General features: G+C 50.4%; 12 protein-coding genes across 12 annotated transcripts; 7 read left to right on the top strand and 5 right to left on the bottom strand.

Moving 5' to 3' along the window:
- Window positions 1-125: 125 nt before the first annotated feature.
- On the top strand, window positions 126-3,749 carry HO173_006266 (uncharacterized protein; the record flags this gene model as incomplete). The annotated part of the gene is made up of 5 exons (XM_037308177.1): window positions 126-1,028; window positions 1,088-1,519; window positions 1,572-2,595; window positions 2,647-3,408; window positions 3,727-3,749. The coding sequence occupies 5 exons, from the start codon at window positions 126-128 to the stop codon at window positions 3,747-3,749; spliced, it is 3,144 nt and encodes a 1,047-aa protein (XP_037164951.1).
- A 1,496-nt stretch (window positions 3,750-5,245) lies between these two features.
- Window positions 5,246-9,563, top strand: HO173_006265 (uncharacterized protein; the record flags this gene model as incomplete). Its single annotated transcript, XM_037308176.1, has 13 exons — window positions 5,246-5,381; window positions 5,430-5,551; window positions 6,231-6,347; window positions 6,398-6,522; window positions 6,569-6,777; window positions 6,826-6,983; window positions 7,034-7,250; window positions 7,302-7,555; window positions 7,613-8,296; window positions 8,355-8,726; window positions 8,779-9,076; window positions 9,127-9,315; window positions 9,478-9,563. The coding sequence occupies 13 exons, from the start codon at window positions 5,246-5,248 to the stop codon at window positions 9,561-9,563; spliced, it is 2,967 nt and encodes a 988-aa protein (XP_037164950.1).
- Window positions 9,564-9,942: 379 nt separating this feature from the next.
- Window positions 9,943-10,765, bottom strand: HO173_006264 (uncharacterized protein; the record flags this gene model as incomplete). The annotated part of the gene is made up of 2 exons (XM_037308175.1): window positions 9,943-10,437; window positions 10,709-10,765. 2 exons carry the CDS (start codon window positions 10,763-10,765, stop codon window positions 9,943-9,945), a joined length of 552 nt encoding a protein of 183 aa, XP_037164949.1.
- A 17-nt stretch (window positions 10,766-10,782) lies between these two features.
- HO173_006263 (uncharacterized protein) lies at window positions 10,783-11,875 on the bottom strand (the record flags this gene model as incomplete). The annotated part of the gene is made up of 2 exons (XM_037308174.1): window positions 10,783-11,164; window positions 11,247-11,875. The coding sequence occupies 2 exons, from the start codon at window positions 11,873-11,875 to the stop codon at window positions 10,783-10,785; spliced, it is 1,011 nt and encodes a 336-aa protein (XP_037164948.1).
- A 556-nt stretch (window positions 11,876-12,431) lies between these two features.
- Window positions 12,432-13,816, bottom strand: HO173_006262 (uncharacterized protein; the record flags this gene model as incomplete). The annotated part of the gene is made up of 4 exons (XM_037308173.1): window positions 12,432-13,041; window positions 13,093-13,423; window positions 13,486-13,576; window positions 13,640-13,816. The coding sequence occupies 4 exons, from the start codon at window positions 13,814-13,816 to the stop codon at window positions 12,432-12,434; spliced, it is 1,209 nt and encodes a 402-aa protein (XP_037164947.1).
- Window positions 13,817-14,390: 574 nt separating this feature from the next.
- HO173_006261 (uncharacterized protein) lies at window positions 14,391-17,170 on the bottom strand (the record flags this gene model as incomplete). The annotated part of the gene is made up of 5 exons (XM_037308172.1): window positions 14,391-15,182; window positions 15,236-16,261; window positions 16,314-16,653; window positions 16,706-17,004; window positions 17,057-17,170. The coding sequence occupies 5 exons, from the start codon at window positions 17,168-17,170 to the stop codon at window positions 14,391-14,393; spliced, it is 2,571 nt and encodes an 856-aa protein (XP_037164946.1).
- Window positions 17,171-17,317: 147 nt separating this feature from the next.
- On the top strand, window positions 17,318-18,501 carry HO173_006260 (uncharacterized protein; the record flags this gene model as incomplete). Its single annotated transcript, XM_037308171.1, has 2 exons — window positions 17,318-17,348; window positions 17,399-18,501. The coding sequence occupies 2 exons, from the start codon at window positions 17,318-17,320 to the stop codon at window positions 18,499-18,501; spliced, it is 1,134 nt and encodes a 377-aa protein (XP_037164945.1).
- A 64-nt stretch (window positions 18,502-18,565) lies between these two features.
- Window positions 18,566-19,189, top strand: HO173_006259 (uncharacterized protein; the record flags this gene model as incomplete). Its single annotated transcript, XM_037308170.1, has 1 exon — window positions 18,566-19,189. The coding sequence occupies one exon, from the start codon at window positions 18,566-18,568 to the stop codon at window positions 19,187-19,189; it is 624 nt and encodes a 207-aa protein (XP_037164944.1).
- A 638-nt stretch (window positions 19,190-19,827) lies between these two features.
- HO173_006258 (uncharacterized protein) lies at window positions 19,828-20,516 on the top strand (the record flags this gene model as incomplete). The annotated part of the gene is made up of 4 exons (XM_037308169.1): window positions 19,828-19,893; window positions 19,953-19,992; window positions 20,140-20,339; window positions 20,403-20,516. 4 exons carry the CDS (start codon window positions 19,828-19,830, stop codon window positions 20,514-20,516), a joined length of 420 nt encoding a protein of 139 aa, XP_037164943.1.
- Window positions 20,517-20,892: 376 nt separating this feature from the next.
- Window positions 20,893-22,124, top strand: HO173_006257 (uncharacterized protein; the record flags this gene model as incomplete). The annotated part of the gene is made up of 3 exons (XM_037308168.1): window positions 20,893-21,076; window positions 21,144-21,525; window positions 21,938-22,124. 3 exons carry the CDS (start codon window positions 20,893-20,895, stop codon window positions 22,122-22,124), a joined length of 753 nt encoding a protein of 250 aa, XP_037164942.1.
- Window positions 22,125-22,931: 807 nt separating this feature from the next.
- Window positions 22,932-24,211, bottom strand: HO173_006256 (uncharacterized protein; the record flags this gene model as incomplete). The annotated part of the gene is made up of 5 exons (XM_037308167.1): window positions 22,932-22,962; window positions 23,019-23,686; window positions 23,756-23,856; window positions 23,915-23,926; window positions 24,112-24,211. The coding sequence occupies 5 exons, from the start codon at window positions 24,209-24,211 to the stop codon at window positions 22,932-22,934; spliced, it is 912 nt and encodes a 303-aa protein (XP_037164941.1).
- Window positions 24,212-24,516: 305 nt separating this feature from the next.
- On the top strand, window positions 24,517-26,965 carry HO173_006255 (uncharacterized protein; the record flags this gene model as incomplete). The annotated part of the gene is made up of 4 exons (XM_037308166.1): window positions 24,517-24,523; window positions 24,580-24,980; window positions 25,035-25,340; window positions 25,484-26,965. 4 exons carry the CDS (start codon window positions 24,517-24,519, stop codon window positions 26,963-26,965), a joined length of 2,196 nt encoding a protein of 731 aa, XP_037164940.1.
- Between the last annotated feature and the right edge of the window lie 499 nt (window positions 26,966-27,464).

Here is a 27,464-nt window from a genome sequence, read left to right as displayed (position 1 = left end):
TGGAACTCACTACAGAACGGCGCATTTCTACCCCAACCTCACGGCCTGCTTGAAACGAATCTCAAACACAGTAACGCGGCCGCAAATTCTCAGTCAGCTGCTGGCTGAGCAGTGGAGGTGCAGTCATGGCGGATGAAGAGGTCGCGTTCCTGAACTCGATGTTGGCAGCAAACAATTACGCAGGAGAGTACCAGATGGGTGGTGAGGCTAGTGGACAGCGAGCAGACTCAATCTCTTCTGATGAATATGATCCACCACAAACAGTGCAAACAGAGTCTCTTCCAGCTTCTACCGTCCACTCCACTTCCAATATTCCCCCTTTGCATGAGACATTACCCACTGCATCCGAGACCCCTTTAAACTCCACCTCTACATCTGCAGCTCCCGTTGTGAGGGAGGCCTCTGCATCTCTTTCTAGGTCGATGTCCCGAGCCTCTTCGGAAACCTCTGACAGCATCCCGATCACTACCAATCAACAAAAATCCAACCAAGTCATACCAAACAATTCAGTGCAGGGTGGAGAAGCAACAAGATTCGGGAAAGACACTGCCATGGGTCAAGGGGGTTCTTCTTCACTGCTTCCGGGGTCTGGTTCTAGTCTGAACGTTTCTACGAATAATGTTTCTGCAGATAATGTACCAATACAGAATGGCGTTCAAGAACAAAAGCATTCAGACAGTGTTCAGAATGGCGCTACTGATACCGTTCCTAATCTCGCTGCTGTTATACCTGATACAGGGGCTTCTTCCCACAGTGACTCAACGGTCAAGCCTTCAGAAACGCTGCCAGCCCCATCTGCGGTAGACACACGACCGTCGACGGCAGAGGAAGCCGCTACTTCTACCACAGCTGCCCCTAAAGCCCGACTCCCTCATGACAAGATTGGTATCTTAGAAGATAGGATCAAAGAGGATCCTCGAGGTGACTTAGACGCTTGGCAAAACTTGATCAATGAGCACAAGAAGCGAGGCAAGCTTGAAGATGCTCGCAATGTCTACGAACGTCTTCTCATCATCTTTCCGTCTGCGGTATGCTGTGAATTCGATTATTCCCTGCCAAAAATAGATGTGCTGACCATCTGCTCCAGGCTGAAGAATGGGTTGCTTATGCACAAATGGAGAATGAAGTGAACAACCGGACTGCAGTAGAAAAGATATTCAACCGAGCTCTCCGAGAGCTCCCCTACCTTGGACTATGGTCCATGTACTTGGATCATATCCGTCGCCACAACAATATAGCTATGGATCCGTCGGGCTTAGCGCGCCAGACCATAAATTCGGCATACGATATTGCATTGCAGCACATTGGCCTTGACAAAGAATCTGGCAAGATCTGGCAAGACTATGTGCAGTTCCTCAAGTCTGGCCCCGGCATCGTCGGCGGCAGCACTTGGCAGGATCAGCAGAAAATGGACTCGCTTCGTAGTGTCTATCAACGCGCAATTTGCATACCAACGCAGTTCACTAACCTGCTATGGAAAGAGTATGATGGATTTGAGATGAGTTTGAATAAGATCACAGTAAGATTGTTACCACAAGCCTGCGCCAGACCTCGCTGACCTAGATAAACAGGGACGCAAATTTGTTCAAGACCAGTCACCTGCCTACATGACTGCGAGAAGTTCGTACACGGAGCTTCAGAACATTACCCGAAACCTCCGTCGTACCACCCTACCAGTCCTACCGCCTGCGCTTGGCTTCGACGGCGACGTTGAATACCTGGAGCAATTGGACATCTGGAAGCGATGGATCCAATGGGAAAAGAATGACCCCCTTGTTCTGAAGCTTGATGAAGTAGTTTCATACCGAGCTCGGATTGTCTTTGTCTACAAGCAAGCTTTGATGGCTATGAGGTTTTGGCCTGAGCTGTGGGCCGAAGCGAGCGACTTCTGCTTTGCAAATGATCTCGAGTCCGAAGGGGATGCATTTCTGGCGCAAGGCATTGCCGCGAATCCCGAGAGCTGTCTGCTTGCATTTAAGCGTGCTGATCGAAAGGAGCTCAACAGCACCAAGGAAGAGGGTGATGAGGCCGCCATACGTCGTGGTGCAGCTGTGCGTGAGCCTTATGATAAGGTTTTGGACGCCCTTTACGACCTTTTCTCCAAATCCAAAGCACGGGAGGATCAGGACGTTGGCCGCATTGAAGCCAACTTTACTGCCAGTGATGATATCCAGTTCAATGGTGTTAAAGCCGAGGAAGACAACGAGGATAACGAAGGGCAGGATGGTAGGAGCAAAGAAAAGGAGAAGGCTGCGCAAATTGAGTCTGTCAGAAACTTGCACGGCGTCCAGCAAAAGTTATTGTCGAAGACTCTATCACACGCCTGGATAGCCTTGACTCGAGCAATGCGACGTATTCAGGGCAAGGGGAAAGTCAACCATGCCTTGGCTGGTTCAAGAGGGATTTTTGCGGACGCTCGCAAGCGTGGTCGGATAACTAGCGATGTCTATGTTGCCAGTGCTCTGATGGAGTTTCATTGCTATGAGGTTGAAACTGGAAAGAAGATCTTCGAGCGTGGTTTGAGACTGTTCTCAGAGGACGAGGATTTTGCTTTACAGTACATTAAGCACCTCGTTGCCAACAACGATCATACTAGTAAGTCTATGCTTTTGGCCCCTCTCTCTACTCGCGCTAATTCTGCTTCAGACGCTAGAGTTGTTTTTGAGACTGCGGTTACTAAGCTTGCGCTGAAACCTGAGACGGTCTCAAAAGCAAAGCCACTCTACGCTTTCTTTCATGATTTCGAGTCTCGTTATGGCGAATTGACTCAGATCGTGAAGCTGGAAAAGCGAATGAGCGATCTCTTTCCGGAAGATCCTGCCCTCACGCTTTTCTCGCGTCGTTTTGCACAACAAGGCTTTGATCCTACGGTTATCCGCCCTATTATATCTCCCGCTACTCAAGCCAAATCTAAAACGATTCCAAGCATTAAAACTGAAGCAGAAGGTGTACCGGACTCACCGCAACAACGCATAAATGAAATCATCAACTCTCCAAAGCGTGCCCTTCCTACCGACGATGACGACGATTCTCCGCGACCACGAAAGGTTGCTCGTCCTGAATCTCCATTGAAAGGTGCAGCCGGTCGGCGACTTGATCAACAGAAGCGCAGCCGACAGCCTGAGATGCCTCAGTTCAACCAACCAGTGCCGCATCCTCCTCCTCCGCCTCCTCTTCCTCGCGACGTCATGTTCCTTCTCAGCATCATCCCTAAAGCCGAGACATACCATGCGACCAAATTCAGTGCCGAGCAACTTGTGAAGCTCCTACGCGAGACCAACATCCCTACCTCAATGGCACAAGCTCCACCTCCAAATCAGTCAATGCCACCGTATCAGCATATGCCGCCACCGATTCCCCAACCCCAAGGACCTTACGGGCATGGTCAGTACAATGGCCAGTACAATGGTGAGTACCCCCATTTTCATGCTTCCTCTGCACATGCACAATCCCGTTCTGGTCCTTCCCAAGATTCTTACTTGCAAGCTCCGTGGCCCCCAAAACCCCAATCATGAATCTCATCAGATCCAACTCGTCTACTTACCAAGCTCGACTTACTCCACTGCACCAAGCATAGCTGTCAATGGTCTCATTGACTGATCTTCCTCGTGGTCCCACCCTTCTCCTGGTGCATCGCTTTGGTTGGGCATGGACCTGCAGAGACTCCGTCGCACGCCATAGCATACGCAGATCTTGAGTGAAACGAATATTAATTTTTAATCACAGGCTCTTACCCCTACAATCGATGAATGGAGCTTTGCAGTATTCACCGCACTTGCTCCACTCTCACTAGTCTTCCAAAGAAGCTCAGCTTCGACGTCTCCATCTCCTCCCCGGGTGACTCTGGCATTCAGCGTGGCTCTATCTAATCGAAGCATTTGATCCGCTTCACTAGTGGCGTGCTTTATATGAAGGTGTGCATTTTGCATGGAGGAGATCATTGCATACTGGTCTCGATGATAAACATTTTGTGAAAGGGCGCTCTGCATGGTTGAGTAGAAATGGACATGTATAATACAAGGTTCTGCTAAGGAAAATCAAGCAGTTTAAGCTCTCCAAATGCCCATCCCGTTCTCAGGCATTGCTCACGAAGCTCCAAGAAGTCTACTCCCCAAATTGCGTACTTGCAGCACCCTAGATCAACCCATCATTAAAATTCCCTTCCAAGCTCTTTCACGAAGCCTGCCTTCCTAGCTCAATATTCCTATACCCACAACTTCACCCTTATGCTAGAGCACTTTCAGACCTGCTAAGAGTCAATGACAGGTCAGGTGTAGGCTGTAGGCTCCTACGCGAATGTTCAGCGTAGTACCAATCCTGCTTCGCACGCTGCAGGCAAAGTCAATTCGTCGCTTATCGCGTTTGCGGCGGTAGATGAGTTGGCATCCAATGGCTGCAGGAACTCTCCTTGCTTGAACATGATTGCCAAACATCAACTGGTCCCAAAGTTTCTACCGTAGAAGTCACAAAGTAATTTGGCTATCAGTAGGAGCATATAACGCTAGTGGCTTAGCGTTGCGCTAAGGTCTGTTGTTGCTTCGGACCTTTCTTACAACCCACAACCTCACCTTCTTCCCCAACTTCCTTCCCCTTCTTCAATCATACACAACCATACGCTCCTATTTGTTCAATCAATCATTCAATCAATCAATGAGCGTATGCACTGCAAGCTCAACCAGCCAATCATCGTTCTCGCGCGCGTACCTCATTTTGATGTTTGACACGTCATTCATTCCTTCCTCGCAAACAATCGTCATCCTAGCCTAATCGACCTATTTCACATCTCATACTCACACCCACACGCAACACTCGCAACTCGCTCAGCTCACCATAATCAGCTTCATCACATTACGTGAAGCAAGTGACTGTAAGTTTAATCATCATAACTTTCATTCTCCCAAGTATCCAGACCTCATCTCATTAGCCTTTGACTGCTTGTCAACTCCCATCATACTTCTACTCCTCTCTCAAGCTCGCCGCTTCTTTGCTCGTACACCACACTCACTGCTTCGACATCCTCATTATAGCAGCATAGATTCTGCAAAGCTCACAAGCTTGCTCTCTTACCTTTTCTCCTGCTTGGGCTTGTCATCTTCGTACTCACACTCATCAAGCTCATCGCACTCATTCACTTTCTTTCTCTTCCATCAACACACTCATCTCAACTCTTCAACACCATACACAACAAGTCATCACCTCATCGCTTTGCCTTAGCTAATCAGTATCGCACCATAGATCACCTATCATGCCAGGTGCTCACACCAAGCGTAGCGCCGCTGCCCGCGGGGCACCTCGTCGTAATCAAGGTGGCTCGGCGGCAGGCCCTGCTGAAGCTCAGCCCGAGCCATACGATGGCCCAGGATCCAACGCTGGGGAAGCCCGTGGCCGTTCTGGCTCAGTAGCCGGAACCCGTAGTTCTTCCCGTCCAGGTAGCCAAGTTCGTGGAGCTAGCCAAACTCGTCAGGCAGTAGACCCTGCGCCCGACCCCGCGCCTCAAGTGCTCCTTAGGAACGTCGACTTTGGAGGAGCGGCATATAATATGTTTAGTCAAGTAAGCCCAAGATTTGCCTGCTTGTCACAGTTTCCATGTCACTCTGCGCTTCCGATTCACATTTCCTTGTGTGTTTGTGTGTTGAGATTCTCAAGCTGCCCTGCTTGCTGTCAGAAGACTTTTGGCGAGAATGAATGCCTGGCTTCATTCCACCGCGCGAAGGAAGGTTCTGTCACTTGCTCGGCTTCACACCTCCAAAGCCAACCTCTTTCTTATTCATGTTGTTTCCATTCATTCAACACGCCATTCATCCTATTCATTTCCTTTCTCCATTCACGTGGCAAAGAAGCTTCACATCGAGGCACCCTCCACTATTTAAACCCCATCCAGCACCAAACCTCCATCCTTCCTACAACATCCTCCCACAACAGCATTCTTCTACACCTCCAACATCCCCATCCAACATCATCATCAATCATCTCCATCATACACTCTACACTTCAGCAAGCATTACAGCACACATCTACTACTGCATACCAGCACTTTGCAAAGTCTGTCAGCATCTTCACTTTCTCCAACATCATACTCGACTGTCTCTGGAAGTCTCCCTACTCTCATCATGTCGTCCTCAGCCCCTCGAGACAAATCTTCTAATACTCCTGACATTGGTGTTGGCTTGCCTACAAAGCCTATGATCAATCTTATCATTGATCCTATCCCTAACCCTTTCCGTGATCAGATGCCGACGACTTTGATGAGCCGTAAGGCATTCAGCAAAGCCGGTAAGCCTGCAGTGATTCAGGTCAATTCCCATATCGTCGAGCAGTGGCCGACTATCGATATCTACCAATATGATGTAAGTCTTCTCAACCTCTTGGCTGGCATGGACTGACAGGGCACTCATAGATCGTCATCGGAAGCGGCACAGAGAAGCGTGGTCTCGTTCAGGCCGTATGGGCTTCCAAGAAGGTCAAGAGCGAGATATCGCAGTACGGCCCAGGTTTCATCTTCGATGTCGGTCATCTTGGATGGTAAGTCATGGCAACCTTCCGACATGCTCTCTGCTAATAGCTACAGGGCCACTTCCCAGAAGCCTGACCGTTCATTCGTTGTCGATCTCGATGTCGAGAAGGGTCAAACACCTCGTGCGCCTCGTGACGGTCAACCTCCTCGAGAGAATAAGCACAGAGTCGCGATCAAGTTTGCCAAGAAGGTCCAGTTGGCAACGGTTCGAGCGTACCTGGAAGGCACAGTGGACTTTGACAATGGGATCTTGGAAGGAATCAGTAAGGCTTACTTGTTGCCTTTCATAGCACATTGTTAACATTGTTCAGACTTCCTTGACCACTTGCTGCGCGAAACACCGTCAAAGTCGCTGATCAATCTACGGCGATCGTACTTTGCACGTCATCCTGTCTCTGAGGAGCGCACTCTACTCACTGGTGGCGTTGAGGCTATGAAGGGTGTTTATCAATCCATTCGTTTAGCCGAGGTACTACATCTGTCCTTCATACTCAGTTGGTGCTGACTTTTCATCTCCAGGGCAAGCGCTTGGTCGTCAATGTCGACGTGTCAAATTCGTGCTTTTGGCACCCTTTGCCGTTCAATATGCTTGCATTCCAACTGTCTGGCGAGAAAGGTCCGGAACGCTTCGAATCTACGTCTCATCGACAACCTGATGGGAGAGACACTATGTATATGCCTTTGTTCAAGCGTCTCTGTCGGAACAAATTCTTCGTCAAGCACCGTGGTAGTGATGGTAAGCTCATGCTCCAAGCTTGACAAATAGAGCGATACTAATTCAACCTAGAAACAAAGATCTGGACCGTCAAGCAGATCTCTAGACTCAATGCTAAAGAGCACAAATTCGACGTGACTGAGAAAGCCACTGGCAAGGTCACCAATATGAGCGTCTACGAGTACTTCCAGAAGAAATATAATATCCCACTCAGACAGCCATGGTTGCCCTTGGTCCAGACCCAGAAGTCCAATGTGCTCTTTCCCATGGAGGTCTGTGTCATGTGCGATGGACAGCGCTACCCTTTCAAGTTAAATTCCGATCAGGTAACGATGGCTTACTCGTATACCCATCCAAGAACACTCGGCTAATGTTCCAACCAGACGGCCAATATGATCAAATTTGCAGTATCGCGACCTCCACAGCGTCGTCAGGCAATCGACCAAGGGCTGAAGAAGCTCGACTGGGCCAATGACCCCATGCTCCTAGGTTACGGGATGAAAATCAATCCAACGATGCTCAAGACTAATGCTCGTATCCTCGAGCCGCCTGAGCCATTGTTCGCAAAGGGCGCAACGGCCAAGCCCAATTTCTCCGGTCGTTGGGACTTGAGAGGTAAAGTATTCCTTCAGCCAAACGACCGACCTCTGAAGTCGTGGGGCATTGTTGTTCTTATGCCTCAAGATCGTCGACCACCTGTGACTGTGGACCAGGTTGAGGCATTCAAGAAGAATTTCTTGACTCTTTATCGTGGCCATGGCGGACAGGTCGAGAATATGAATCCTCCAATAGTTGGCGGAGTCCCGGACGACGCCAAAGCCATTGAGACATGCTTCATGCGAGCTGGCAGCGCAGCCAACCTGCGACCTCAAATGCTGATGGTGATCTTGTCAAACAAGAGTGCGGAGGTGTATAATCGGGTCAAGAAGAGCTGCGATTGTCGCTTTGGTATCATGTCTCAATGCGTTCAGGCCAGCAACGTTGTCAAGAATCAGCCGCAGTACTGCTCGAATGTCCTGATGAAATTCAATTGCAAGCTTGGCGGAACCACTTCTATGATCAAAGCCGTAAGACATCAGCCAGTCTCATCTTTTTTCAAAGCGTGCAAATACTGACAGCTAGCAGAGAAAGCAATACTTCGAAGAGTCTACGATGATCATTGGTGCCGATGTCTCTCATGCTGCACCTGGTATGGTAGACATGGCCTCTATGGCTGCTATGACTGTCTCCTTGGATAGAACATGCTCTCGTTACGGAGCTGCCGTCCAGTCAAACGGACATCGTGTTGAGATGATCACGAGCTCCAATATCCATGAGATGCTCAAGCCCCTTGTTGCATGGTGGATGGCGAACGTTGGGAATGGCCACCCTCCCAAGCACCTTTACTATTTCCGCGACGGAGTTTCCGAAGGTCAATACACCGCTTTGCTTAAGCAGGAAGTGGCAGATATCAAGCAGCTCATGGATGAAATGGGCCAGCGTGACCCCGGCAATAAGGTACCACCAATGCGCGATTCAATTTTGCAGGAGTAGCTAACATGTATGATAGCCAAAGATGACCGTTGTTGTCGCTGAGAAGCGTCACCACATTCGTTTCTTCCCTCCACAGGGAATGGCTGGCGACAAGAATGGAAACCCTGTGCCTGGTACCTTGGTCGAACGCGATGTCACTCATCCTTGGGAGAATGATATTTATCTCTGCTCACACGTGGCTATCCAGGGAACCGCTCGTCCTACTCACTACCACATGCTGATGGATGAGGCCAACCTTCCTGTTGAGAAGTTCCAAACTCTTCTCTATGAGCACTGCTACCAATTCCAGCGTGCTACAACTCCGGTCTCGTTGTGTAAGTCTTAATACCTTCTTGTTCATACATCCAAGCTGACCATTTTATAGTTCCTGCAGTCTACTACGCCCACTTGGCTTCAAATCGTGCCACTTCTCACATTGATCTAGCCAAGAACGAAATTTCGAGGATCAACCGCGAGAAGCGAGGAGGCAAGGGTATAATCAAGGTCTCCGACGGGTCTGATAGCGAATGGGCCAAGCTCCTTCCCATGGAGCCTACAAACGGCATCGGGTTGGGTATGTGGTACATCTGAGCAGGATAGGTACATTGGCTCGAACATTCACGCTTCGACTTGATACGAATTTCCTTTCTCTTAGCGACTCATATTGATTAGGCGTGCTCATTCATCACATACACCAAAGTCCTCACCTTGATGCATTACATTTGCCTCATTCCAGAGCAGATTATCGGATCATCACTCATGCTTCTCTTGGTTCGATCATCTTCGGATCTCGTTCCTGCGCCAGAGAAAAACTACGGCTGAGGCAGCGACATTTGCAACTGAAGCTTAGCACTCATCATCACGACCATCATGCTTGCTTGTTCATAGAAGAGATATCAGATAGAAATGCTCACAGAAAATCAAACATTCCACGTGTCAGGCCGTGGTACCTTTCGCCTGCTTGTGACAGTCGAACTCTGTGACCTGTTTAATGCTAACCCTCTAGGATCTCGACAAGTGGTGCGAAAAGGCCAGAAAATGCAAGATCACCTCAAGCTTACTTCTCATAGGTGTCTTCCACAGAAGGCAGACGCGGGAAAGATGCTACGACGATTAGTAAGGATAGCAAGGAAATGGCTTGATCAGCTACAGCGAACATTTTGTGAGACCCACGCAGCATATCCGGCTGTGCTTCCCTTCCTTACGTCCAAATCAACCACCACACAAACTTCTCCTTAGCTGCCCCGGTTTCGAAGGGAGAGGGCATGAGAGTGGGAGAATCGTCGTCGGCTGGGTTGTTTTTCGAGGCATTTGGGGTGAGGGGGTGGATCGGGTCAAAGGCTGGTGGTGGGTACTCGTACTCTTCCTCCCCACACACGCACACGCACGACCCCTTTTCTCTTCTTTCCATACCCGCATCTACAACGCCTCTTTCGGGATCCGGCTCCCTGGTTTGGGGGTCCGGGAGGGCGGAGGTACGGATGGATGGGTGAGGGCGTCCCCTGGTCTGGTCTGGTCTGGTTTGGTCTGGTCTGGGCGGATGGAGGGAAGACTGACTGAGTGGGTGCTCTTGTTGTGGCGTGTTGGGTTGGGTTGGTTTGGTTTGGGTTGGGAGGAGGGCGTGATGCAGTGGGGTGGTTGATGGTGTGGAGGTGGAGGGTGGGGGCTGGGCTTTGGTGGAAGGTGGACGGAGGGGCTGCGGGGGTGTGGTTTGGGAAGGGATGGAGGGAGGGAGGGAGGGAGGGAGGGAGGGAGGGACTGGGGTTGGAGATGTAGGGGGGTAGGGTGATGGATGTGAGTTATGGAGATGGTTTAAGGGTTCAAGCATCGTTATTTTCAGAGCGTTGGCTTCCTTGTCCACGACGCTGGGAGAGAGAGAAGGGGAAAGGCGTCGGTGTTGTCTAGCCTAGATGAAGAGATCTAGGTCTAATATCATCGGAAAATGGCCACTCTGTATAACCACTTACCGTACTCCAAATTATCAGGCCACCCAGCGTGAGACCTACTCCGGACGACCATGTCATGCAAGCTGAAAAAATTTTCAGTTCCTCAACCCCTCCACCCAAGTCCTCCATCCCCTCCACTCCGCCCACCCCAGACTCGCCTTCTTCCCCTCATACGTCACAACCCCTAACCCTTTGACATCCCTCCACTCACCACTCCTCCCCTTCCAGCCCGCCTTCCGCATCAAACTCACAATCGTCTCTTCCTTGCTCCAACCCTGCTCGACGGCCACGTCGGGCAGATAAGTTGCGCTGTAGCGTTTGCCGTGGTGGGAGAAGGAAATGCGGATACCGTGGGTGCCGAGGGTCCAGTCGAGGGGGTGCGAGGCTGGGGTGAAGTTTGTGAGGAGGGTAATGGAGGTGGAGAGGGTGGGAAGTTCGGGAAGAGAGACGGAGGGGAAGCGGTGGTCGTCGAATGCACTATATGTACATACGAACAGTCAGCTAGGGTGCAGATACTGCCATCTTTTTGTAAGTTGGGTAGTAGGTGAATGGAACTTACGCGGTCAAAGCGTACCCCCTCAACCCAGCCTCCAGCTCCTGCGCTTCAAACGTGCCAATGCATCCCCGGAGGCTTTTGTTCCCACTCCGTGGTGATATCGTGTTCCATGTCACAAACAAGGGGTGCTCTTCTTCTTTAGGCGGCGGGGCAGGTGATGGTTGCTGTGAGCGCCGACTGCCGAAGCTGAAGAAAGAGGTCTTGGAAGAGGATTTCGAGGTGGTGTCTAAAGCTGCGTTGGAGGAAGTTGTGGAGAGGGAGGACGGGGTGGAAGAAGCGGAGGAGGCCGAGGCGGGGGAGGAGGCTTGCAGGCGGGATATGCTGGGGAGGGACAGTTTCGAGGGTGCATGTTGGGCAAGTTCTTCTGGGGGCGCGTCGTCTTCTCCGTCCTCGTCTTCGTCGGCCTCTTCTAACCCGTCCATCTCGCTATCCTCTTCCAAGTCGTCTCGGCCCTGTAGATCAGGGTCGTGGTCATCCTCATCGTCTTCTTCAATTTCGGTAGCCTTGGATTTGGTGAGCGCTTCGTATTGAGTCCACAGATCGAGGACCTGCCGGTATTCGAGCGGCTCCCGATCTTCGAGGTCGGCAATTAGGATCTCAAAGCAGTAGGCGCAGTGGGCCGGAGTCGCCATCTTATATAAGTTGACTGGAAAGGTGACAATGGATGTGGATTGTGCAATATGTACTTCTAGGAAGAGGTAGATAGAAAAGTATGTCAAGTCAGGTCATATTGGTTCTATGCATGGCAAGATTGGCCTAAGAAAGGCTGGAGGAGGCAGTGGAGGTGAGGAAGAGGGAAGATAATGCAAGGGCGGAGAGAGACACGCCGGTAGTATGATGCCTGAACGATGACTACTCGGGCTGCTCCTCTCAGCCTTGGCGTTTAGGGCATAGGGCTTAGGAGGTATCTCCGGGTTTGAAGATAAGGTACAGCATCTTGAATCTAGCCACTAAACCTACGAGAAGTAGATAATTCGGTTGTAAATTCATACTACTAGGATAGAAAATCAACATCTCCAGAAGGCTAACGACTTTGTTGCATTTCGAGCGCCGGCCCGTCATAACGCTGTTCTATACAATGTGTGCTCCTGTTCGTCCCACGCTTGCTTGATAAGACTACGAGAGTAAAGATGCCCGTGTCGACCCTTCCAGGAACCCTTTTGCCTTTCAACTATCGGGATTTCCATCTCAGCCCCTCGCCTGTCCCCATAATCCTCGACTCGTCTCCTCAACCCGTCTCTGCTGTTCCCGAATCTGCTCCTCCGTTTGGCCTCTCGCATTTCCCCGACTGTCAATCTCCATCTGATTACCCCCCTGCCCCGTAAATTTCGCCTCATTCCACTTCGCCTCATTCCCATTATCCTGCTGCTTGACCTTCGGCTGTTGGCTCAGAGCCCCCTCCATCAATCCCGCCGCACCTCCTTCCCTCAGCTTGTTAATAGCCCGTATTGTATCAATGGCCGCGTGCAAAGTCCTTCGCGCATTGAAATTCTTCTTAATCACAGGTAACAAATCGCCTCCACCTCTCGCACCTTCACCTCGTTGTTGTCTCGCCATTTCGTCAACAAAAGGGTGTGAGAGCGCTTCGTGTGCTGTCATGCGTTGTTGGGGGTCGATGGTCAGACAGCGTTTGACGAACTCGCGTGCGGAGAGGGAGACGGAACGCCAATATTCGAGGGGGGTGAAGGAGTAGTCGGCGACTAAGATGGCTTGCATTTCTTCGAGATTGGAGTCCCGGTCGAAAGGGGTGTAGCCGCAGAGGAGGAAGTAGGTTATTACACCTATTGCCCAGACGTCTCTAAAGCTGGCATTAGAAATGGGCGTGGTGGAGGTTTGAAGGGCAACAAACACTGGTTTGCCGTGACCGGTCTTCTTGAAAATTTCAGGGGCCATGTAGCCCGGTGTACCGCAAGTCGTCGTGAGAACGTGAAACGCCTCTTCGTCCATTATTCTTGAAAGACCAAAATCTGCTATTAGCAAATCTGCGTTGTCTTCTGGTGTTCGAAATAAAAGGTTCTCGGGTTTCAGATCGCGGTGTACAATCCCATGGTCATGAAGATAGGCGACTGCGGAAAGAGTTGCACGGATTAGGTCTGCAGCGTCGGATTCGTAGTAGCTTCCTTTGCGACATATTCGATCGAACAATTCGCCGCCGAGGGCGAGGTCGGTTACTAGGTACACTGTGGGATCATAAGTAAAAATATTGGAGCCAATTGACCGGAAGCACCCCCGAGAGACAAACAATTGTTCATGGTCTCGAAGTAGTCCACTAGCGTCAAAATATTTTGATGGCCCATCGACACCCTCTTCAAAACTGCGATCTCGTTCCGTACCTATCACAGCTGTCATCAGCTCTGATTGTCCCTAAGCCCACGTTTCAACAATTCGGCCCGTACCATATGCTCCCTGCCCGCCATCATCCTCTTGTTGATAACTTTCGCCGCATAGTATCTTCCGGTGTCTATATGCACACACTCCTTTACCACCGAGTAGCTCCCTGCGCCCAGTGTTTTCCCAGTCTTGTACCTGCATGGCTGGATCTGGGGCTTTGCCTGCCCCTCTTGAGCAGCCATGGTAGAGGGAGGTGGGGGACTCGAGAAAGATACTTGGATTCGATAAGGGCGATTGGATCCGCTGTATGGGGAGAACCTCCGGGGCCGGCGTGAGAGGACGATTCAGTGATAGAATAAACTTGGTGTATCTCTGATCGTTGCGCGCTTAGGTGGAAAAGGGTGGGGATCTTAGGAAGGGCAGCGGAACGGTAAGTCTGGGGTGAGAGTTGGGTTTCGAGGGGTTGGCATTCGTGTTGGACTGAAGTTGTCTGTTGTGCGAGTGGTAAGAAGTGTAAAGCTCTGACAAGCAATGAATATTGGAATTGACCGCCCTGTTGGAAGGTGATATATTGTGGGATAAGCGGAGGCTGAAGGACGCCGCATGGGAGTGGGGTCCTCAGCGGGAGCGGAGATGCAACCGTTAAAGGGCCCCACGCAGTAGAATATACTCAACAGTAATGTGAATTGCGGTCAAATTCAATGCCAATCTAGAGGAGTAATCAATCAGGCATCGAATCAAGTGGTGCTCTCATTAAATGGCTACTGATGTCCGGGGAGCCCCAACCCCAACCCCGTCACTATGAAACAACTACTTCTACATGCTTCCACTCCGACTCATACTCCTACTCCTGCTTTCTTCATCCTCATCCAATGCACCCATACCTCTGACCCTGAATATGCTCCCAGCCCATTCCGTAAACATATCAGGATCCCATGCCTCGTCGTCCCTTCCCTTCCCCTTTTTACTGACTTGCTTCCCATTCGATCTCTTCTCTGCCGTGTATATGTCGTAAAACGTTTCGTAATTCTGTATCACCTGATCTTGTACGGCTGCCACAAGCGTCTCCTTGGTCCGAACGTCATCTAGATACTCATCCAATTTTCGTCGAAGTACTGGTACCTCCTTCTCACCAACCTTTTGGATCACGTTGACCGCCTGGACTGCATCGAAGCCTTTCTTGGCAGTGGCTGATGCATCGACAGGCTTGGTGATTCTCGAAGCGAAATCGCTCGTGAGGTCGTTTATGACTGTCCTGAGACTCCAGTCAAGCTCAACTTTGGCGTCGAGCATGTTTTCTACAACTTTTGGTAGGAGACCACCACCCATAATTCGCCAGAGGTTCCGGGGGTCAAAAAGGCCGCCCCTTTCTCGGAGCTCCCAGAATGTGTTTGTGACACCAGAAAAATCGAAGGAGATGTCTGGCGTGACATACTCTATGTCGAAAGCTACTATTTGCTGCTTGAGGATTAACAGATGCTTGATAAGAAAGAGGCGGCCATCAGCTGAGGTGTTATGTGTCTTTTGGGCGACGAGTGTGGAAGCATGCTTGAGGGAGACGGTGGTTTGGTGGACTATGTTGTGCGCCAGATCATCAAAGACGGTGGACTGCGGTCAGAATTAGCATCGTAAAGGAAACGCTGCGGAAGGCAGAGACATACATTGACGAGCCGATAGATACGACTCAGGAGCCAAATTGCTTTCCTCAGGGTAGGATACCAGCCTTGGAAAGCTGCTTCCATGTCGAAGCCCCAGCGTCCGTTCGGCGAATCTCCCTCTTCCACAACCATGGGGGTCTTGGGCATCGGAGTGGTAGGCTCCACATTTGAGTCTTTCCTTCCAGATGTGGCACGTGGACGTTGGGATTTGGTACCAGATAGGGAAACTCGTCGATTACGAGCTGGGTAATCCAATTCCTCTTTCTTCGGTCTGTATCTTTCAATTTCATCACGTAGGACAGCTTGAGCACGAAAGACAAGTCTAGTCTGGGCATCTTCAAGCGCTGTACGGATGAGTATTGAGAAGTCAAACTGATTTGCCTCCATAGGCTCGGCCTCTTCGTCTTGGTCATGCATATACCTGGTTTGCAAAAGAGTACACAATTCGCACAGTTTTAACAGTTGAGTCTCGTGAATGATCCTTGGTCGTAGATGGTCGTACAACGGCTCGCACACGGATTCGAGAAAGTCATACAGACCATGTTCTCCTTCAAACCATTCCCGCCAAAGCTCGTATTCATCGGAGCAGACTCCACGAGTGTAGCCAATGCTGCTTCGAGCAAAGGAAACAAGCTCTTTCGAGGTACTCGGAGCCAACGCAATGTCTGCAATTTTCTTCCTGGCGAGTGGAATTACGAGCCTACCACGAGTGGCCGAGTAGCTCGTATACAATTCGTTCATTAAGCTTTGATACTCTGCTTCAGCTCCAGGCTCAGCACCAACCGGAACGACCGCTCGCTTCCGAATCTCCTGGGCGACCTCCTTGAGCTCGGACGCACCAAATCGGAACTTGGCGTATAGAAGTGCAGAGTTCGTGGTATCATTCAATTGGCGATCGGCAATACGTCTCGAGACGTCGGAGGCAGTCTCTCGCAAAGCACTGACGAAATGGACACGGATCAAAGTTAAGCCTCTTGTCATCAGCAAACGGTAGCGCGACTGGTAAGCCCCCGCTTCTCGTTGTTTTGGCTAATATGGTTAGCTAAGCCCGTCCCAATAATTTACTGAGCAAAACACTTACGTGAGCTGCCATGTACTCTAAGCAATCGTCAAGCCGAGCCAGCATTTCAGAAAACTCCTTGCTCCTCACAAAATTGCCTGCTCCTGGTGCGTTCAGTCGTCTAGTGACAGGCTCCAAATAGTTGTAGTACTTGAGATTATCGTCGAGGTTGTCAGCAAGTCTTGTGATTCTTGTCTGCTCATCCAGCAGCCCTGCACATTGCCTTTGAAAAATTGTAGTCTGCGCTTCAACATCTTTGAACGAGCTGGTCAACGATGCTAATAAATCAAGCGTCGAGGATGTATCGGATAGTAGAGTGTCCAGGTGCGACTGAGATAGTTCCAACTGTCTCTGATAGTTTCTGTAGACATCCTCAGCATGCTTGTCTCTCAATTTTCCAAAAAGTGACGGACGTATAATCATCATGACTGGAGTCTAGTAACTCGCGTTCCAGGGCATTGTACCAATCAGCAAAGTCTAGCTCCGACGTGATATCTGCCTTCCCAGTCTTCTCATCTCCCTTTGTTGTCTCCTTCGCAGCCCCTCCAGAAACCACATCCTGACCCAGTACAGCTTTTACCGCATCATGGAAATCGCTATAAGATTGTGCCCGACGGGACAGCGTTGCTTCCGGTGGTCCAGCGACCTCCTGCGGGACCTCGAGTACGTCTCCAAGGCGATCTAATCGACCAGTGTCAGCCTGGATGTCTTCCTGCGAAAAACATCAGAAAGCAATCCGTTGCAAGCTGAGGTTCTGGGCTTACGTTGGGTCGGTCCAAAACAGATTGTCTCCTCTTATGCTTAGGCAACTGAGACTTTTCTTGCTGAGGCTGTGCGCTTGGATTGAATGAGTAATAGAGAGAGGCATCATCGTACATAACTGAGTGGCTGAGATGTGAGCACTGTCTAATGCTGTGGGAGTCGTCGTGGTGTGGGACGTGTCGAATCTCAAACGAGCAACTTTGCCGAAACATTTTTGGAAGCTCTCGGCGCCGTTCAGTTTGTGCTTCTCCTGCACATCAACAATGATATTAAGAAGAGCGTTCATACGGCATGGTATGTAGAAGTATCACTAATAGCTTATCTCATCGCTGACTTCATCGTAGGCCGACGAATAGCAACAAAACCCACAAGATCATGGACAAGATCCCTAGCCACTGAGGTCGACATCGACACTCTCCCATCGTCCACCGACTCAATTGAAGCATCTCTAGAAAACTCTTTACGAGAGACAAAATCCATAGAATCACAAATCGAGAATGAGACAGTTCAATACGTTCCCCAAATCGACAATCGCTCCCACGCCGCTCAAAACCTCCTCGAAGATGGGACGGCTGAGAGATTTAATCACAACCGATTCAATCAACACCGCACGAAACCCCTCGGTACCTCCATAGACCAAAACCACTACCAACCGCACAAGCTCCTCACCCAACCCCCTTTCCCATCCGACATAACGCTCGAGCTGCTGCTCGCGTCTCAAGCACATCTTGGCCACAAGACTTCCCATTGGAATCCTATGAATTCTCGATATATCTTTGGCATACGGCAAGGCATCCATATCATCTCCCTAGACCAGACGGCTGCGCATCTTCGCCGCGCCTGTAGAGTTGTCTCTGGCGTCGCTGAAAGGGGAGGATTGATACTGTTTGTGGGTACAAGGGCAGGACAAGATAGGTGTGTGGTCAAAGCGGCACAGATGGCCGGTGGATGTCATTTGTTTGAAAGGTGGACGCCGGGAAGTATTACAAATGGGCATCAGATATTGGGTCAGTGCAGGACGAAAGTTGTGGACGAGCTGGACCGGGAGATTAAGGGATACGACGAAGAGTTACGAGAACGCCAAGTCCTCAGACCGGATCTGGTCGTCTGCTTGAATCCACTGGAGAATTGGGTTATGTTGCATGAATGCGGACTGAATACCATACCAACTATTGGTGTTATTGATACGGATGCTAATCCGACCTGGGTTACCTATCCGATTCCGGCGAACGATGATAGTTTGAGGTGTGTGCAGGTTATAGCTGGTGCTCTCGGCAGGGCGGGTCAGGAGGGCCAAGCGAGAAGGAAAGAGATGGCAATGAATGGGGTGGTTACTTATACCCCTGATACACTGATGACCGATTTGTCAGTATCGACGCAAGGGGCGAGGACGGGAGGGAGCGCGGAGGATATCAAAGGTAGTGATTCAGGAGGTGGCAATGCCTAATAGAGAGAAACGTATTCTAAGTCCTCACAAAACCTTATGCTCATGTGTTAGCTTCACGTACCACATGTGCACAACTGTGTATGTGTATATACGAGCGGGCCGTCTCAACACGAGGCCAATACGCCTGAACAGACATGAATTCGTGCCCCGGCGCCAAGAAAACTTGAATACTTATGAAATCACAGCTATATACAGTAGTGGGATGGTGGGAAAAGAATGCTATGGCTCTGAGAGCGAAGAAGTCGAAAGTGTCTCGAAAAGGCTACATCGGATAGATATGAAAGCTCCGCAGCGAGCAGTCAGAGTAGCTCTCGAGATAGTAGTCATCGGAGAAGTCGTCAAGAAAGACTGGCTCGAGGAAGTTAGGCCAGAGCGAAGGATCTACGACGTAGGCACGAAAACCCTGCTGTCGGTGAAAGCACGGAAGAGCTGCAGCGACGTGTACTGCGGGCTAGTGGGCACGGAAGTCTCACGGAAGATAGGGCAAGGCAATCCTGCAGCGATTCTGGAGCAGAAGAAGTCTTTGGCGGACGACTTTTTGAACCGTATGGCCGTAGAAGACAGAGGTGGCACCCCTTGTCAGGTCTTCGAGAAATCCCTGACAGATGACCAGAGGAAGTTGAAAATCCTCGAGCAGAGGGAGTGTCTTTGGGGGAAGGACTTCACATTTGGGTCTCTACGGCCATAGAAGACAGCCGGACTGTCTCTTACCTGGTGCTGGTTTTCGAATGCAACGAAACAATGAAAAGAGAGTGTCGGCATGCTAGGCCCATGAAATCGCCTCATATTTATCATAGCCTTAGGCTGCATACGGAAATGAAGAGAACGAAAGGTACAAAATCTCGCATATTTCCAATGCGAGTATGGCAATACTCGTAGATCACCTTGGTATAGGTATACGGAACGAGAGCGGTCAGACCACAGAGAGACAATCAATCCACGATTTAGTCTAGGAGCTACAATAACCCTGATCTGAGGTTGAGATTTATACAAGTCCTTTAACCTCCTTTCTTAACCCTACATCCTCTTATAAAAGAGTATTCCAGTCGGACCCATTCAATTCATAGCGAAACGCCATGTCTATTCCCAGTGAAACTACGGTGTTAGTGGTGGTTGGGGGCCCAGGAGGCTCATACACAGCTTCAGCGCTGGTACGCAAGAGGGTCAAGTGTGTCGTGTTGGAGGCAGACAAGTTTCCAAGGTGCACCGATGTCTATTCATGGTTCTTACTGACTACGACGTTTCTCTTCGCTCTGCACATTATGTGATTGAGAGACGCGAGCTAGTTTTGCTAGATATCATGTCGGCGAGAGCATGCTCCCGTCGATGCGTCATATTTTGCGATTCGTCGACTTGGACGATACATTTGTCAATCATGGTTTCAAAATAAAGGTGAATTCATTCGGCCTCACCATTGCCTCAGAGTTCTGGCACTGACGAATTCCTAACAGACGGGGGCATCATTCAAGCTCAATGACAAGCCTGAGGGATGTACGTCGTGTCTCGTCCCTAGGAAATACATTGATAGATTATAAACGGTGTGAATAGTTACCGACTTCGTCGCGCACGGTGGCGCAGGAAATCACTCATGGAACGTGGTTCGCTCGGAGGGGGACGACTAAATGTTCAGGCATGTAGGCAAGTGTGGTGCGGAGATCTTTGACGGTGTCAAAGTCGACTCAATCGAATTTGTACCATCGGACAACCAGAATGGGACCGTGGACTCCGGTATTCTACACCCGGGACGCCCAGTCTCTGCCTCCTGGTCGCGCAAAGATGGCAGTTCTGGCCAGATCAAATTCGATTACCTTGTCGATGCGAGTGGGCGAGCGGGCTTGGTAAGCACCAAGTACCTAAAGAATCGGAAGAACAATCGAGGATTAAAAAATATCGCCAACTAGGGTTACTGGAAAGGGGCAGGAGAGTATGCCCCAGACACCCCGAGACAAGGACAGCCTTTTTTTGAGGCACCCTCTGGTAATTCCATCATTCATACCGTTCTACCCAACTCTTAGTGATGCTGGCGCATTTTTCTTTCCAGACGCGAGTGGCTGGTGCTGGTACATTCCATTGCACAATGGCACGACGTCTGTCGGCGTCGTGCAGAACCAAGAGCTTGCCATGTCCAGGAAGAATAGAGTCTCTATCTACTCACGGATTTTACATAGAATCTCTCAAATTTGCCCCTCGCGTCAGTGAAATTCTCGCCAAAGGCGAGCTCGTGTCCAGTATCAAGGCTGCGTCAGATTGGTCTTAAGCGCCTCCTGTTATGCCACTCCAAAAACTCGTATCGTTGGCGATGCTGGTTGCCTCATTGACCCATATTTCTCATCTGGCGTTCATCTGGCGCTGTCAGAAGCTCTCGGGGCTGCAACGACAATCCGCGCAGCGATGAGAGGAGACTGCGACGAGGAGACCGCAGTCAAATGGCATTCGAGCAGAGTTCCCGAAGGGTATACGCATTTTCTGCTTGTGGTTTTGAGTGCTCTCAAACAGATCAGGAAACAGGACCAACCAATCTTGAGTGATTGCGATGAGGATGGCTTTGAGACAGCTTGTGCACACTTCAGACCGAGTATAGCTTCCCCCCGGACTCGTTGGCCGAAGCCTTCATCACTAAATCTACTTTCTATTCATCCAAGGAACAGCAGATGTGACTGGCAAGCTCAGCCAAGAAGAGATCAACAAGACAGTCGACTTCTGTCTCAACGCATTCGAATACCATGCCCCTGAAAAACATGAAGCAGTCCTGAGAAGAATGGAAACTGCCATGCTCGCCAACAATGCCGAAGCCCCTGCCGCTCTCTCTACTGCCAAGACTGAAGCGCAGGTCGAAGAGAAGGCTATAGTTGACCCTGAGGGTCTCTCTCCGGATGAGCTGCGCATCTTGAAAACTATTCGCGCCCGGCAGATGCTGCGTCAAGAGGATACTCTGAGCATTGATAGCTTCACCAGCGACGCTATCAATGGGTGGTTGCCACTCGTCCACAGGGGAAGCTTGGTTCTTCGCAAGGCTGGAGCTAAGTCGGTCCCAAGGCTCCTGCGATGGATGAAATTACCGCCAGAGGGCCCATGGCAATTGAAGTGTAGGACACAGAAGGCGGGATGCGATGGCTGGCATTTCTCAACCCACTGGCATATCTGAAGGGTGCTTTCAACACAGCACTACTCAACAATGAAGCAAACTACAGCGCTATCAATGCCATGACTTTTTTCTCATGCAAATCTGAAAGTCTAATGGAGTGACCATGAATCGTCTCTCTCTTCTCCATCGTGACCTTTTTTATCTCCTCTTTCAAGAAAACTGCACACACTTTCATTCAACCAATTTCTCGATCGTCAGTCTCTTGAGAGCAACGCATAGCCAACGATATAATACTGTTCTCCCATCTCTGTATTATATATCAACTTACCAGTCACCCGTTGATCACGCTAGGGCTCTTCGCCAGCAGACAGCCCCACTCCAGCCTTCTCGACAAGCAGTCTCTGACGATACATCAGGGATGAAACCAGCAAAGCCCACTCCACGGGCAGCACCGGCCTTCGCGCCCAATTCCAGCCCACACGTGGCGCTTGCCGACGCGTCTGCAAATTGCGACGGTAGTTTCGGACATCCGCTCTGATGTACCGCCATGCTTCCTGAGCGTGATTCTAGACTCGCAAGCGAAGGCAATCATGTCATTAGAGAGGCGGTGCCGTTGTTTGAAGCGACTGTCGGAAGAGACCATGATCGGGCGCTCTACCTGTGCGAATGGATGTTCGAGCTCGTGTTCGGGTTCTACCAGAGGATTCTGATGGATGTCGACGTTGTCACGGATTACGGGTCCCGATACGAAGGAAGGGTTGGATACCTACGATGATCTGCCGGACATTGTTGCACTGAGATCAATTCTTTTCTCTTCTCCCCCCCCCTCATAAAAAGGTATGTATGACCGAAATATCTTTTTCTACATCCTCATCATAACAGCCAGCCCTCTCCGGATGGACGTATCACCAAAACAGTCCCGTGCTCTCCGTTCGCGGGATCTCAGCAACTCCAAATGGCACCTTGGACGCGGGAGCCAGCTTGGCAGCGATGTCGTCAATGCATACTGGAGTTGGCATACGGGCCCGCCTCTACGAGGACCTAGAAAGAAGATGTCAGGGTACATTTCGGTACCTTGATGATTCATGCTGGAGGAAGATGGAGTTGTTGGATTCTGGTGCGAGACGGGTTAAAGAGAGAGAGAAGACGGGCTCTCTAGAAGCCTATATAGGCGTAGCTTAGATCTATCTGGGATTGGATAATGCGATCAAGAATCTTGCTGTAGATCGTTTTGTGGTTGAGTCGTGCTATGTTGAAAGCAACGGGGTTTTTATGTTCGGTCCGCAGGACCTGGATCTCGTTATCCAAGAACGCAGACACTGAATCTGCATAGGCAAGCCAATATCTACTTCAGCATTCTCATCGTCGCTTCCACGCTGTTCGATGTATCAGCAAAAGCCATCGTGCCTCGATAAAGAAAGGGCGTACTCACACGGCAAAAGTCCCAGCACTGACCGGCATCGCTCTCAACAACGTCGGCCCAATCCCCTTCCAAAATCCCCTCGCCCCTTCGCCCTTCCACGTCTGCGCAAAGCAATCTCTCATGTTCCTGTACTTCCTATCCGGCCCAAACCCATCGCTCTGCATCTTACTCTTCACGACATCAAACGGGTAACTCGACAACCACAACGCCTCTCCCGCCAAGCCCCCATACGTCGCTATTTTTACTTGGCTAATTTCATCGCGCTTGATACTATTGCGTGCGGCGTCGGCGTTCATCATGTACTCGAACGCGAGAAACCAGACGCCGTAGGCCTGAGCCTCCCTCAGTATAGTCACCGCCTCTCCGCGATACAAACCTGCTAGAACCCCTTCATGGGCGGAGAGTTTGCGAACACAGTCGATTGGGCCGGTGTACAGGCGTTGAGCTCCGTGCGGCTGAGTTTGTAAACGGATACGGACGTGCTCGATGGGGCCTGAGATGACTGAGTTGGCGACGCCAGCGAAGGCGCCGGAGAGGTAGTATTGGCCATATGAGAGAGTGGGGTTGGCGGGATTGCGGGTGCTGTTGGATTGTTCGAATTGGCGACGGGCGTAGTGGAAGGCGCCGAATTGGACTGATACACAGGCGCCGATGCCAACTAGAGGTGTTAATGTACCCTACGAAAACGTTCCACGATGATGAGTAAAATGGGTTCTTTGGGTTTCCCGAGGCAAGATGAATCTTACCTTGTAGAATGCCGCAGGGCCTTCATTTTTGAAGATCTGGGTTGCACCATCTAGAGCGCTGGAGTATCTTGTGGTGGTTTGAAGGCGAACTTTGACAATATCTGGCAGTCGAAATTCAATATGGATAATTCAAACATGAACATTGAGCGCCAAGTTTACCGAATGGTTGTCCTATATTTCAAGGTGTCAGCTTTACTATGACCTTTTCTTGTCCTCCGCAAAGAGTATCGAAGCAGGAAAAACGGCAATCTGGGGTAATATATCCTGGTATTGTGGCAAAAGATGGAACAAAAAAGCACCGATCATCCAGTGCAGAGCAGCAAAATACCCAATAAACACAACTACACTCAACTGACCAAGCAATACCTGAGCAACTCCACCGGCAGCGCCAGCGAAAAGGTCTTTCAGAGTTCTTTGAATGCCCCCTTCATCTAGCTCCGCCGCTGCATCTGCCATTGTTGTGTCTGAAACACCTTCACTATCTAGGTAGATCCCCCCAAGATCTCTAGACCGTCTATGTAGAAGCTCTTGCAGATTTCATAATCGCGTGGACGACAGTTTGGGCTTTGAGCGAGGTCTGGTAGCGTGACTTTCGTAGATTAGATTAGATTAGGGCCAACGGCTAGGGCTGGCACAGGCGCCGGGAAGCGGCCAAAAGTCCGCAAAAATGTTGAGTTCAACTTCAACCATATTCCTAAAGTTGATGAGAACGGTGGGTTTACAGCCAGCTTGCCGTTTAGTACACGGCTGATGTTACAGCGATGGCAGGTAAACTATAGCTTCTGCCCCAAGAAACGACCTTGTTCTGATAGCAGACCCCGCAGTCAGTGCGTTTGCAGCCCGCAAAGCTGCTCGACGACCCATTGGACAGGCGACGAGCCAGAACGAGGTGCAGACATCGCTGGTGATCGAGACATACATCGATCCGCTTGAAGGATCTAAGCCACCAAAGAAGAAGCAGAAACGGGGGAATGAGCCCAGGAATAGAAGCCCGCGACAACCGCAGCAAACAGATGGCTTGGTCAACGTGTGGGATGGATCCCTTGAGGATGGCGCGAAGGCTATCGAGAGTCATAGTGAAAGCGACTCAGGATCTGTCAATGAGCCAGAGACTCTCGCACAGTCAATGGCTCCAGTTCAGAGGCTCTCGATATTCGACCCGTCAAGAAGCAAGGTTCTGAGCGAAACAGAAACCGAATGGACGGTCAGACTCCATCCGAATGACGTGAGAATCTGGCCTGCCTCCTACGGTACGTTGCAAGATCTGAGGTGTATCTAGAATCTAGCAATACTGGGCCAGTACGATATATGGGTTCGATCCGGCGCAATTCGCATTCTTGGGGCTGTCATCCATGCCAGCTCTCGTTTACACCGGGTATATGCCCCATCAACCCATTCGATACCGCCAATTCGGCCCGTACCAAATCCTTTCGGTACGGGAAATGCACCTGTCGAGCTTACCATCATCTCGTGCGGAAGCCGCATGAGGATGCTCAGGCAGATAGCGCCCAAATTTGGACGTATCTGGAATGGAAAACAGCACTCCAAGTCACCATTTGCTTTTTCGAGGCGTTCTTTCGTGAATGTAAGCATACATCATGTCTGATTGCGCTCTTGTCAACCGTTTTCTTGACGATACCTACCTGGAATACGCCCAGATTCTGGGCGCTACCATGTCCTCATGGCCGTGTACAGCGATATGCAACAACGATTCTGACACATTGACAGATCCAATCCACGGCAGATGACCCACATCGTCGCCCACTGCGTTTATTGGAAATCCCATCCGACTGGCAACGAACGGTGTCCAGACTACAATCTGTCAAAACCGAACGACCCCTAGCCATCATGGTTTGCGGTCCAAAGGCCGCTGGGAAATCTACGTTTTGCCGCATACTAGCCAATGCATTACTTCAAGAAGCGCCTCCCATGGGGGATAAGAACGTGACAGACAACGAATGCGCCGCCTTTTTAGACCTTGACCCAGGTCAGCCAGAATACTCACCGCCTGGTAATCTCTCCTTGCTCCGGCTAAAATCCTGGAACCTTGGACCTCCTTTCACCCATCCGACATCTGGGCTTAATCAACTTTTCAGAGCACACCATTTTGGTCATTTTTCTCCAAAAGAGGATCCAAAACACTACTACCGATGCGCATTGGACCTTTTCGACCATTATCGACAGATGGCAAGAGACTACAGATCATGTCCGCTGATAATCAACAGCGCGGGCTGGATTCAAGGCAATGGGCTGGAGCTGTTGTCTGAGCTGATCCATGGTATGGACCTCACGGATGTCATTTATATGAGCACATCAGGGCCTGAGGAGGTAGTCGACACGTTGACCAAGGCGACAAAGAGGGCGAACAATGTGGCACTTCATCAATTGAGCTCGCAATCCTCAGACTTTACGACTAGACCAGCGGCAGATTTCCGGATGATGCAGACACTCTCGTATTTTCATATGAGCGAACCAGAAGGGAAGGACCACGAAATGCGCTGGAACCCATGGCCTCTTACCGGTGTGGCGCCTCTGGTCATACATTACGCAGGCCCAAAACAAGCAATTCAGGCGGTTACAATTCTTGGGGATGCACTAAGCACCGAGTTCCTTGACACGTTTCTCAACAGTATTCTGGATGGATGTGTGGTTGGTGTAGTAGCTGTTGACCAGAGTGTTGGGGAAATTAGCCGAGGAGAGGACAGCGCTTGGAGCGTCGAACAGGATGAAAATATGCCAGATCAAGGCGCAGATACCCCAAACCATGCGTCAGTACTGCGGACTGCTACCGAGATACCCTACCTTCCCTCGTCCAATCACACCAACTCTCTTCTGTCCCCGGACCGGTCTTTTTCCCTTGGTCAAGCGCTCGTTAGAGGTATCGACCCCAATCACAAGACAATTCATTTACTCACGCCCATTCCCTCCAGCACTCTACAGACCCGGTCCCCTAATATTGTACTTGTCAGAGGCTCTCTAGACACACCTACGTGGGCCTACAGGGAAGGGTATGAGTTGGAAAGAGCAAAGCGAAGGGTACGAGAGGGCAAGCTGGACAGCAACGAAGGCTTTGATGGAGAAGAAGAGCGGAGCTGGGCGGAGGGGCAGCCTTGGGCTAGCATTGTCGATGGGGGTAGACGGAGCAGTGGGAGAATCAGGAGAATTAGAAGAGATATCAGATATCGACCAGTAGGGGAAGCATCTGAATGAAGTAGCAACATTGGATAGGCAAACGGATGTACCACCGTGTCAACGTGGTCTACACGACTACGATCCATCTCCTACCCCGAGCAACGAGACTGATGGGATGATCAATCATCCCCCAAAATCCATGTAGGTATGTATTTTGTTTCATGATCAATACTCCCACGCGACTGTCGAAAGAACCAAAATTCTCGGATAAATAAATAGTTCAACTTGGACTAGTTCAACTTTGACTATATGCCTGTCATGTGCCGGTTCTCCGATCGGACGTATGCAAGCCGATAACGCTAACGTGGAACCGGCACGCTAGCCATTCAGCCGGAGATCGAGCCTCCATGTCTGTTGGAGCTGGAACTATCACCCTTGCCCGCCCACTTTCCCACCCAACATTTGCCGGCGCAGACAGATTTGATTAGGGTTAGGGTACTCTAGGCGCCTCAGCTTTTGCGACCTGTTTTGAGAGCTTCTGCAGGATTGGGATTTCTGCGACGGGGATTTGGGTGCG

The sequence above is a fragment of the Letharia columbiana genome (assembly GCF_014066305.1).
Source record: "Letharia columbiana isolate WasteWater2 chromosome Unknown Sc0000018_s1, whole genome shotgun sequence".
Classification (NCBI taxonomy): Eukaryota; Fungi; Ascomycota; class Lecanoromycetes; order Lecanorales; family Parmeliaceae; genus Letharia; species Letharia columbiana.
Note: the sequence above shows the minus strand (reverse complement) of the source record. Positions and strands in the feature narration are given on the sequence as shown.